This window comes from Buteo buteo, chromosome 3 (assembly GCF_964188355.1).
Source record: "Buteo buteo chromosome 3, bButBut1.hap1.1, whole genome shotgun sequence".
Classification (NCBI taxonomy): Eukaryota; Metazoa; Chordata; class Aves; order Accipitriformes; family Accipitridae; genus Buteo; species Buteo buteo.
In genome coordinates, this window is record NC_134173.1 from 10,855,379 (window position 1) to 10,867,593 (window position 12,215).

Consider the following 12,215-nt stretch of genomic DNA (forward strand, 5'->3'; position numbering starts at 1 on the left):
GGGAAGTAACGCTCTACAAGAAGTAAGCTTTTTCTATCTGTTGAGCAAGATATTGTATGGCCTAGTTCCATGCCTGGTAGCGAAGCACTTGCCCTCCCATGCCCCCACTCCTTCCACACCCCTGTGCATATGGCACAGGATGCGCTGAGTAAGTTTGGAAGAGAGGCAAGTTTAGCAACTGGGAAAACATGTGCATTCTGCAGAACTGGAATTGGAAGAAGTAAACACAGATGTGTTTTCACTCCAACGTGGAGATCAGTCCATCCTTCTGCTACCTCTCTCCTCCCCTGTAAAGTGCAAGGGAACGGAAAGCTGGCTTGAATATCCCCTCTGCTTGAAGGTTTCTCCATTTCCAAGCGGTGCCAAAAGCACTCTACTGCCCAATATGATCTTTCCCAGCATTAGGGAAATTTTCAAGGGTCCTCTCTGCCGACAGTCCTCAGGGAGCAGAAGAGGCCACAGGCATCCATTACTAGGCAGCATAACTCAGAGAAGCAATGGCTGCCCCTTGATAAACGTTACTTTTATCAGCTGTGCACTGTTGCTGTTGAGATAGCTCTGTAACTCCTCCAGATCTGTCCTTACATACCCCAAGGACATACCATCACAGAAATAAATCTTTATTGATGTGGTATGCCAAGGAAATGGAACTGTGAGAACTCCACACACATGTACTCGGGTTCACACCAATGCCTTTCGTAGATAGACAGTGCTCTTCTGTTTTGCTTTTCTAAGGCAGGCTCCAGCATGAAAAGCAGATCTGTGACTATGCAGATTCGCTGGCCCAAACACCATCTTTAGTTAAGGAGCTGTGGGAAGCTGGGTGTCACAGAGTAGCTCCTCTAAGAGCTGATAGAAATAAGAACTCATGCCAAGTTACCACATCTTAATGCAGGCAGAAAAAAGGATTAAGACTTAACAAACCCTTGCAATATAATTGACAAGTCTCATGATATTTTCTGTGTTTCCTGTGAAAGCACCAAGTACCTCCAGAAACTGCTGCCATGAAAAAACAAAAGCAAATTAAAAAAAGGATAAAACATGTCTTGTTTGACACAGCCTAAAACGAGGATAAGAAGCTTGTAATAGGGATTGCACACTGAAAGACATGAATACCAGCAGAAAAATTAAGTAGTTGCTTATGGCTTTTAAAACTTTAACAGTTGTCCCCATTACATTGCAAGACCTGACTCATGGCAAAAAGCAATCAACAGGTGACATCGCCAGCAATATTTTAACGTAGACTCACTGCTGCTTGGCTGGGCTGCTGCTTTTTATTCCTTTTGGGCCTTAATTTTGTAAAGTGTTCCAGTTTTCTCCCTTCTTCTGATGGCAGCTCTGAAATGAATCCAGAAGTTCGTTTGTCCGGCCTGCTGGAAGGAAATGGTGGGTCTTCTATATGGATAGGTACTTCTTCCAGTGCTTTATCTAGATCAAATTCCATTTCTAAGAGAAATCAAAACTTTCTAATTAGACTTAACATGCTATTTAAAACAAAAGTAAATGCCATTCCTCTCTTTTGTGGTAAATACTTATAAACACATTTCAAGAACTCAGCCACAACATGTGTGTGAGCAGACAGAACACTGTGAGGAAATATTTACTACCAAACATGCTAGAAACATCACAAAACAAAGCAACCAGTGTGGGCCTCAAATGCAATCCAGAGGGAGGGAGAGTCACCTGTGCTTTTTGATCAAGAACTACCTAGAAGAGTCTTAGGCAAGCAAAGAAGCAAAAAGATTTTAAGAAATTCTCACTTACCAAAAGCTCTGGACACCGGCCGAAGCATTCTACTGTGGATGCTTTTCCTTTTTGATTTAGGAGTCATCTATAAACATAAAACAAAACAAAAATTACTTTAGCAGACAGAAGAAATGACAAAGAACACCTTTTCCTTTCTAGCCAACAAATCAGTTCTTCAAGCCTATGTATTGTTTCAAGACCTCATTGGGTTTAACACCATAAGGGAATGGGTTTTTTTCTTCCCCTTCTCAAACATTCAGAACTTTTTCTAAATTGACATTTTGTTCAACTGACTTTGAACAGAAGCAGGGAGGTAGTTTATTCTTCCCATTAAAACTATAGGCTGTACACAGGATGATTATTTGAATTGTCCAAGCATTAACTCATTGACCCCCAACTGTAAAACAAGGGAACTACTAAACCCTCACCTCTGCATTTGAGATCATGAGGCACAAAAACCTTAATTGCTGCGTCCAGTACTGCAGAGTTAATGACGATACCAAGGATAGTCTCCCCCTTGTTCTGGCTTTTATTTTTGATACAAAATACACTTCCTCAGTTCATCTGTTAGTGACACGCTACTGGGAATGATTAAAATTCAGGTATCTGTGCCTCTGGACACTACCACATAGCTCACCAAACTTCCCTAGGAAAATGCAGTCTTGGAGCACAGGGCCTTTCTTCAAAAAGCAAAAATACCGTGTCAGTGTTAGCAGTATGTCCAGCAAACACATGACTTCCCCAGACTTTGTGTATGCTGAGAGTAGGTGGAAAGTGACCTTGGCATACATTCAACGTAGTTAGCGAAAGTTACGCACTATTATTCTCTCATCTTCACATTCCCAGAAAAAAGGAGTACATTGCCTTAAGAGCACAAATACCCAGACTTGAGACCTGAGGTTGTTATTTTTGGAATAAAATTGCCCTTATTTTCTTGCCTGAATTCTTCTGAAAGTTTGCATGGCAAGAAAGACAGTTTTGCTACAGGAAATGCCTGTGTCACCAATTCAGAACCTCTCAACATAGCTCAGCATTGTAAGACTTTTAAACAAAAAGATGACCTGCAGGTTTTCTAAAGAGTTAATTTAAAATGACTCAGCTTCTGCAAGGATGGACTCCTTCTGTGGTAGAGTCACACATGCTGGCTTTAGGGACATCCATGTAATTCCATTTACCTGCTAGTTTTGAAGCCTAGTGGCGTCAAATCTGGAGTGTCAGGAAGCTGTTATGGCTCACAACTCGTTAAAAGAATTGTTAATCAAGTTTAGTAGTATCAATTTTCTATAAGCCAGAAAAGACACAGTTGGCATTGACATTTCAGACAAATCATGAATTGTTTAAGGTAAACGTTTGCTAGTTTTTATGCATGGGAAGTTCAGTGCACAGACTGACACTGAGCTCATATTCCCATCCAAAGTAGTCAGGGGATTATTATGCCACTATTCACATGCCTAGGGTTATGACAGATTTTCATAACAGGAAAGTTATTGCCCATCTTCTCAAGACCAGAAAAGGACTTCCAGACTACAGAGCAGGCAGTGATAGCGCTGTCTGGGCAACAGAGCTGTTTTTATGGCCCTGCACATCGCTGGGCAAAAAAGATACCTTCAGCTGTTGCAAGTTCACACTTCCACATTTAACAAGCATCAGTAAATGAGACAATAGTTTCAAAACCAGCCAGGAAATAGCTTGCCACCTGAGCAGACTTACCCTGAAACTAATGAGCAGGCATCAAAAGGTCAGACATTACTTTCGGTTACCAATAAATTAAATGCAATGGGTTTGATGGCAAGAGGCTGGAGAGGTGCTGAACTTTTTCAGCCAAAATTGCAGTGGATTGTGCAACAGGTAGGCAGCTGGGCAGCCTTTGAGCTGCACACTTTGACAGCTGCCAATCCATCACCCAAAACTGAAACAACCAAAGGGCATCCGCACCTCACGTAAGGAAGAACTGAAGCAGCTCAGCAATTAGGAGTCACTATCAGTAGTTCCCTGGTTTTATTTCCAGCCGCATCTCATTTCTCTTGTTAGTGTGTATTTGCATGCATTTTGTTCTGCTTGCCACTTTTTTGGGTTGTGTGACTGGAAATTACAGCTAGTAGGATAATGCAGTAACTCATGTGCTAAAGATCAGAAAGGAGGACAGAAAACAAAGCTGATGGGAGACCTCCGACCACTCAGTAACTTCACAGCCGCGGCCAGTGTTCAGAGTGCTCCTGGATGAACGCAGACAAGCTGAGAGCTGCATCGGCCCAGGGCACCAATGCAAAACAGTACGGGGCAAGTTTTGAGGTTCCTGTGCAGGGACTTAAATGCTCCAAGACATCCCTGACAGCCAGGAACAGAATGATTTCATCTTCTTTCCCAGGCAAGAAGGTGCCCCCAGATGACCCTGCAGAGCTTGTGCTGATGACCACAAGCCAGTCTCTGGATCATTGCTATAACTTACTGTCAGCTTGGCATGATCCATCAGCAGCTTGGTTGCTGGGGATAAAGGCAGAGGGACAGAGATGCCTCCCATTTGCTTTAACAGCATGAGTAACAGCTATACATACACTTTTATTTGAAAACCTTCTGTTTTCTAGCCTGTTTAGGAAGTGCACAGATGAAAGGCTTCTTGCCAAGTGAACTTTCTACATCACACACAGAACAAAATGGGTCAAAGCATTAATTTAAATAGGCCAGTGTGCTCTTTTTACAAAATATTAGACTTAATCTCAGCTTAATATCTCAGCCACCATGCAGTATGCTACAACAGCAGAGCACATGTCATTACCAGAGGAGATATCTGAACTCCTAGGGAAAGATCTCTGCCTCTCCCCAGCCTGAGCCCCATTTGCCATAGTTCATGGAAGCAGTTCAGGTTTGGCAGACGCGCACCTTCTGCCTTCCCACCACCTCTGGCCACACAAGCACAATGCAGCTCTCCTGCCTTACGTTTCACTCGTGGCTTTTTTACAGGGGAATAGCTGTTAGTACTAACCTCCCCTCCTTCACTTCTCCCATATCTTCCAGGGACCTTCCATTCTAGCAGACCACCTCCTGAACTCCTTTCTTGTTCTGCCTACTTTTCTGTGAGCACACTGTAGGCTGCCTGGCAGAACAGCTAAGAAGATTAATTGCATCTCTGCGTCTTGGGAGGTCCTCTTGGAAGTCCGCGTGCACCTATGCCACCAAGATCTCCGAAGATGGCTCCAAGAAAGTACCCCTCTGCAGTAGATGGGAGCCAGCAAATCTCCACCACACTCCCAAATAAGGGCTTATTCAGAGTTAGACACTTTCATGTGTCCAAGCTAACTTTAAATTCCCAGGACCTCTTCCCATGATCACTTTTCCAGATTCCTCCCTTCTGACTCCCTTCCTCACAAAACTATCTGAGCTCTCTTGAGTTTCCTTAAATTATATTGCCAACTGTGGAAGAACACTAGTATCCTGGGAATTAAAAACAACAACTAAAATCACTTTGTTTTGAGTGCTTTTAGCAACAGGGTCTGAGATACTCTACATTCCTTGATTATACAGCTAATTGAAATTACTCTCAGTACTGAGGGATATGCTCATTTCCATGTTTTTCTCCTCCTCCTCCAAAGTAATTTATATTCAATCCTATTAGATACAAAGCAGCTTTGTGACCCTCCTGTCACTTCCCTTTCAAAAGACTTCAAACAAACTAATGAACAACTTCCCCCTCCCTCTTGAAATTCAGCTCCCCAACCAGTCTCCCTTCAACCCTCCTTCTTGCAAAATAAAGTATGGGTTTTCAGCTTTGAGAATGCATTAAGGGCAACAGGACCAAAAGGTGTGAACAGCAGTCAAAAACTCAAGGTGATTCAACTAGACAAAGAAAACACAACTGACCAAGCTGAGATAACCCAACATCTTGTCCACCCTAGTGGCAAGAAAACCCTATTTTACGCCCATTTTTAAGCCATTCTTTCATTAAGCTGGATGACACTTGAATATAAAACCAAATCAATAGATTTTCTTTCTGAGCAGTAATGTTTGTGCTTATACCTCTGACATCAGCGCTCTGCTTTGGTTTGGTCTTAAAGCCAAAGGATGCTTTACATTCAGATGCTACACTAGCTGAACCTTTTTGTAAAATCCAATCTCATCCCTGAACTGCTGCCTATTTCATTTGTAGGTGCAGATGGATGGCACTACAGTCTCCCAGGAGACTCACAAGGCAGTACAGAGGCAAATGGAGCACAAAAACGTAAACAACTAGGCCAGAAACAGCAGAGCTAAAAAAATACTTACACTTGTACAGCAGAGAGTCTCCATGCAGCAAAAAAGAAAGAAAAAAGAATATGAATGGGGAAGACAAAGCAATAGCAGTTCTCAGGAAAGGAGGCAAAACCAGAAGTCACCAAAATAAAGAAAACTAAAGCCAAAACACTTAGAAGTCTTAGCAGGAAAGGTGACATGCAAGAATGAGATAAAAATCCCTCGCATTTGGAGGTGCTATACACTTTGTGTTTCCAGAGGATAACCAGAGAAGGATGTGATCTCTCTTGTTTTATGTATGCTGGGACAAATTCAGGTTTTCAGGTGTTTGTTTCCGATATATGGCACTCACCAATTGTGCCAACTTGCCACCTGCTGTCCCAATGTACTGTGTTTTTTCATTTTGCTGGCACCAGTAGTGAGAAAAAAAATGTAATTCTGTTATTTCCTCGTCTGAAGGAAGCTTCTGAATTAAAAATCAGCAGTTTGTTGCGGAAAGCCAGAGAGTAAGGAAAGCAAAACAAAACAACGCTTCTCTTGAAAGAATGAAAAGGGATGCAAGTCTGTTCTCCTGATGTTTAAACCAACCTAATCCAAAGCAACAGTATTTCTCCTTCCCATAAGGAGGTTTAGAGGCACAGGCTTTCAAGCACTTTTGGCACATTAGAAGCATGCTATTCCATTAATAAAGCACTACCTTTCCTCTCTCTTTCAAAAAAATCAAAGAAAAAAAGGAAGCAGCACAGCCATCATATGAAATAAAGCAATGCCATATCCCATCTCTTGTGTGGCACATGATCAATCACACTCCTCTTTAATATAGAGTAAGGACAAACAATTATTAGAAGTGCAGTTTGTCTTTAAATTGAATAGGAACTGCTGCTATAACAACACTGCAGGTATTAGCAGAGTGTTTGCAGCAGAAGTCAATAGTCATGGTCTGGATTAAACTTCTTGGCAAGAAACTGCTGCATTTTTAAATGGATATTGCACTGGCATTTAATTATCAGCAGTGAAAACAGTCTGCACATAACATGAAGTTCATTATTTAATTGTTGAAAGGATATTAAGGTCAGTTTTTCAATGCTTTGACATTTTCAACAATAACGATCCATTTCTCGCGGTTCATACTTCTAAGCTTAACTGTAGCTAAAAGTTTTAAGGATATCATGGGCTATCTTTGAATAGCAAGAAAAGTGTTCTTGCACACAGCTCCACTCCCTTATTTTCCTACTGTCCTCAGGGGTTTTGTTTGTTTGGTGGGTTTTGTTTGTTTGTTTGTTTAATTTTCTTTTACCTTCAGAAACTTTGGCTTTATGCAGGAATTCTCAGCTAACAGTGATTCAGGCAAACCTCCTCACTACTCTCATTTTTGTACGGTATCCATACACACATATGCTCTTACTACATTTCCCTGCCGTAATCCATGTTGTCTCTTCTCTTGCCCATCTTCTATAGTACCATTCACTAGGGCTGCTCTGAGATTGCTGGACAGACTGCAGAATCCATTGAGAAACACCTCGAAAACTGAAACCATCTTAAAAATAAATCTCCAGCACACTTCAAAAATCAATCTGCAGCACAGTTTCTCTTTCAGACAGCATTTGTGGTAGTACTCCAGTGTATTCTGTGTATTTAATGCATATGCAGGAAAATCATTTATATTATAGAAGCAGCTAGAAACATGATTAGGACCAAAGCGCAAAGCAACACATACATAAGAGGAAGCAATCCCAGGATTTGGGGGAGTTTACAGCCTATGGTCCTGGATCCGGCAAGGGCTTATGGAAACTCCTACCTTCCACACTTCAGTGATCTCACCTAAGTGAGCGTGACTACTGAGCTTCTTAAAAGTTAAAAGCTGCTAAACAGCTTGTGGGTGGGGAGTAAGGAGGGAGAAGGAGGAGAGGAAGGCACACAGCAGGCAACAGGTTAGACGAGGAAGCACCATTAAGCAAAGCAGAGACTAAGGGACTTGCCTGAAGTCACCAAGGAATCTGGCTGCTCTGCAGGGAACCTAATGCCAGTCTTCACACCCCTGAAGTACTACAGACCACAAGGCCACCCAATTCCTCCCTTCGTTTGCTCTCAGCATAATTGCAAAATTAAGTCGTCCACCTCCCAGCATACACAGGTCATTGCTAAAGACAAAACACCAACCCACAACCAAAAATCCCAACCAAATTCAACCCAAATAAAACCAGAAATTGGATCGGGGAATCATAACAACATGCCCACTGGGAAGGAGCTGTCAGAAAAAGTATTTTCAGGGATTCTTCCAGAACATTTTAAACTAGTGCTAAATTGTTTCACCTATCTGTATTTTGTGGGGTATGCTTTTAAGAAAGAGGCATAAGAAAACAAGGCATTTTATCACAAGTCCCGCTGTTTTCTTTTGCTGTAAGGAGTCCTGACCTGTAAAGCTGCCACGACACCATTTCAGTCAATTGACATTTCCCATGCTTCTTCTAGTCTCCTACTTACCTTTGACAGAGATGTCACATGTCTGTTTTCTCATTAAAAAGAAAAGTAAAAAAAAAGAAAAAACCCCCAAACTTCAGGTATTCTTTATAAATCAGAGCAGTAAATTGACCAACTTTGCCTTTTTGCAGATGAATCTGTGGACACACAAGTGTCTCACCATCTGTACAGAAAGCCTTTGAAACGAGAAATTTCCTATTGCTTACTTAAACTACGAAGATTTCATGACATGATTTCCAGGGTAAAACCCTCAGCAGGGCTTGCAGAAATTTAGCTATGTACTTCCCACTAGCAGCGACGGTAACCTGAATCACCATCCTTAGAATCTTCCCCTCGAGTGCCATTGTCCTTGAAAAGTTAAATGCAATGCTAAAATCCATGACAGCTAATGGAGTATTTTACAAGAGACAGGAGAGCAAAGCCACTAACGCATCATTCAGAAACCAAGGCCAAGCTGTGATAGGCTGCTATTTGTTGATCCAGCTGTCCTGAATGTGGCAGCTACACATTTTTACACCAGCAGAGGATCTAGTCCTGACCTTATATTTCAGAGTTCTGTCCTCTATATAGAAATACTATATATAAATCTAGATACTGTAAATAAATATGGCATACAAATAATCCATATGTGAATTTAAGGTGTGTATGTTTATTTCCTTCCCTTCCTCAAGAGTTGAATTTCTAGAAAACGAGCTGTGGTTCAGAATTAATTCAATTAGTTTCATCTAAACCAGCCTGACCTTTAGAATTACTTTGTACAGCAACATCTTCTGAAAGAAAAGGAGTAGCGCTGCACTAAGATAAGCTCAATAGATTTGCCCTTGAGCTTGTTTCATTTTACCAGCCAAGGAACCTTTGCTTTTCTACTTGCTGAGATGTGGCTTATGTACTCTGTGATATTTCACCAAGTATTTCAATAAATTCTTTCAACTAATAATTCTGCACTTGCGTCTCTCAAGTCATGTAGAATTCCTGCTGATAAATATTCCTGCATACAAATATCCAAAGCTTTTATTGTGAAGAGTAAACAAACAGATGCATGAATTAAACTAAGCAGTTCCTAAAACTATTGAACTGCATCTTTTACTTCATGTTCTGAATGAGTATCCTGCAAGGAACTCTGCCTGCAACTACCACCTGCAAGAGAAAAAGCAATTCTCCCTATCATCAATTCCGTTTTCTACTTGCTCAGGAAGAGGCTAGCAGCATCTTCTACAGCAGCTGGGCTTTAAGATGAACAAAGAGGATAGTTCCAACTGATTTATTTTAGTTAAAAACTAAGTGTAGAACAGAGAGCTGCTGCAGGTCATCAGAGAGCAGCTGCAGTCAGAACTATCCCTTTCAGCCACCACAACCCGCTTGCTTGTGGTTGTTCATTACTTTCAGCTGGCAAACGCTGATGTAAACATTACTTTGTTCCATGACCTAAACTTCCATATAGTAAGAAGAAAAAGCTCTTAACCTCAGCAAATACGGAGAGGTGGACAGCTATTTAAGATATTCTTAGTTCTGTAAAGACAGCTACCATATGTATCAGGTGCCCTGGGCAATAACATCACTAAAGCAAGTTTGAGGCAAGGTACTCCTGAATGGAAGTGTTCCAAGTCAGGTGGGAAGGGGCTTTGAGCAACCTGATCTACTGAAACACGTCCCTGCCCATGGCAGGGGGGGAGTATATGATCTTTAAAGGTCCCTTCCAACCCAAACCCTTCTATGATTTTATGAACAGGAACTGTTGTATCTGCCTGCCCTACAGCCTCCCAGGACTGAGAAGCAACAACTTCTGCATCTCTCCTTTCTTCTGACAACCTGAAGTGAACAGCTACCAAAAGGGTAAGTAGTCATTCAGGCAAAAACCACCAGTCATCTTCCCACCATCGTTAAACCCTTTGGGGGCAGGTGATGCATCATTTGCACTGAAGCACTGACATTTCAAAGGAGAAATGCTACAGGGAGACTCACCACAGTGAATCAGATACAGTTCACCCTGGATGGGGAAGTGGACTGGTAGCCTCCCTGCTCAGAATTATGATGGGAAGTTAGAACTTGAAAACCTTGAAAACCCAGGCATACTTGAGCTGCTGCTCTCTTCTCATTGAAGTTTGTTTCAGACATCTTTCCAGCACACACAGTAAATCTTTATATCCCTCAGACACTTTGAGATATACTTTGTGAACTCAAACATTTAAAAAAAACCCAACAACCCAACCTTCTGAATTTTAAGTCCTGTCAGGAACTACTGTATCAAGATATCTCCCTATTAAAACCAGGAGGTATCTTCATAGGCAACTAGCAAATAGTCTAAGACCCTGCATAGGAAACAGAAATTCTTGAGTAGAATCTTTGATTTTTTTTCTCTCAAACAAACTGATCAAAAGGGTCAATCATAATTACCCAAGAGAGGATGGCAAAACTCAAAGGTAGGTCTATGGAGTGCCAGCACCTAAGTGTGATACATGATTCAAATAACGCTGCTTGGTCATACTGTCATGGGGCAGAACATGAGCCTAGGAAGGACAGAAATACCATGACAGAAGAGGAAGATGCCTACCCTGCAAAGCAGGACTGCTCACCTGCAAGTGTGGAATTAAGTGCTGACTGGTAAGAAGGCACTGGATTCTGCAATTTCTCAGAGAGTATGGACACAAACTTCCCCTGGAGTATCTAAATACCATGATATTGGAAATGACCCACTGCTAAAAAGTACAGAATGAAAAGAGGTTCTGATAAGCTTTGAATGAAACTACCCTGACTTTTCAATCACTTTGTCTTTCTATCCTGCTCATTCCTTTTAGTTTTAACATGTGCTTACTTGAAGGTTTTTTTCACCAGTTTAAATGCTTTTGGTTTCAGATCAGTATTCCAATCCTGTACTACTGACCTCGAAAATTCACAGTAATTTGATCTTTACTCACATGAAGAAAGATCTCACTGCAGAGATATACCCACCACTTTGCAATGAGGCTTTAGCTGACCTGAATAACATCAGAAGAATCTATTTACCTCTAAGTTCTCCTCTAGTCTGAGAAAGATGTTTTGAAAGGAAGCCTGATAAATTTATGAATAGGATTGTGTGATGCAGTTGTCAGTGATAGCAGGGATTACATTTGATGACTTGAAAGCTGTCTTCTAGCCTTTTGGCACTAGGTACTCTTGACTTCATTTATTTATTTATTTAAAAGTTTCTATTCCAGTAACACAGCTCATCCTAACCTCCTTTTCCTTGACAAAATATAGCAAAATCTAATGGTACTCTATAACTGCCTGCCCTAGCACAGACCTCCTCTCCCCTCTTCCTGTGAGCAGCTATTCTTTATCCCTGCAATATGAGGTATCAATTTTGCAGAGCAAAAAAATCACAAGCCTCCTGTTCTTCTGGGTGAAGCGAGAACCATGAAGCACTCCTAGTGGGACAGACTTCTGCATGTGCTATTTTCAGTAGGCTTTCCAGATTTCAGAATAAACAAGACTCCCCCATATAACACAGATAAGTAACTCATGCCAGGTTATTTATTTGAGATGCTGGAAGAATCAAAAGAAGCAGAAAGGACCATGCAACCTAGAGAGAAAACTCCTCAACCACTTAAGAAGGTCAACTTGCCAGATATTAATTGAATCAAGAAGCATTATGGCTACAGACAGATGTGTGCTACAGAAACAGCACTGTTAGAGGTTATTCTCATGGTATTTGCTGTTGTCCCTCTGCCAAAGGTTACAGAGTCTAGATTTTGGCAAGAACTCCTCTTGCTAATTTGTCATGG

At 41.4% G+C, this 12,215-nt stretch overlaps 1 protein-coding gene across 4 annotated transcripts in view; it reads right to left on the bottom strand.

Moving 5' to 3' along the window:
- Positions 1 to 12,215, bottom strand: part of CARMIL1 (capping protein regulator and myosin 1 linker 1) — a 196,353-nt gene that overhangs the window by 24,452 nt on the left and 159,686 nt on the right. For all 4 annotated transcript variants that reach the window (XM_075022848.1, XM_075022847.1, XM_075022845.1 and 1 more), the window contains 2 exons: positions 1,765 to 1,831; positions 1,250 to 1,446 (listed from right to left, as the gene is read on the bottom strand). In XM_075022848.1, the coding sequence (XP_074878949.1) occupies positions 1,250 to 1,446; positions 1,765 to 1,831 (264 nt within the window). The remainder of the gene's footprint in view (positions 1 to 1,249; positions 1,447 to 1,764; positions 1,832 to 12,215) is intronic.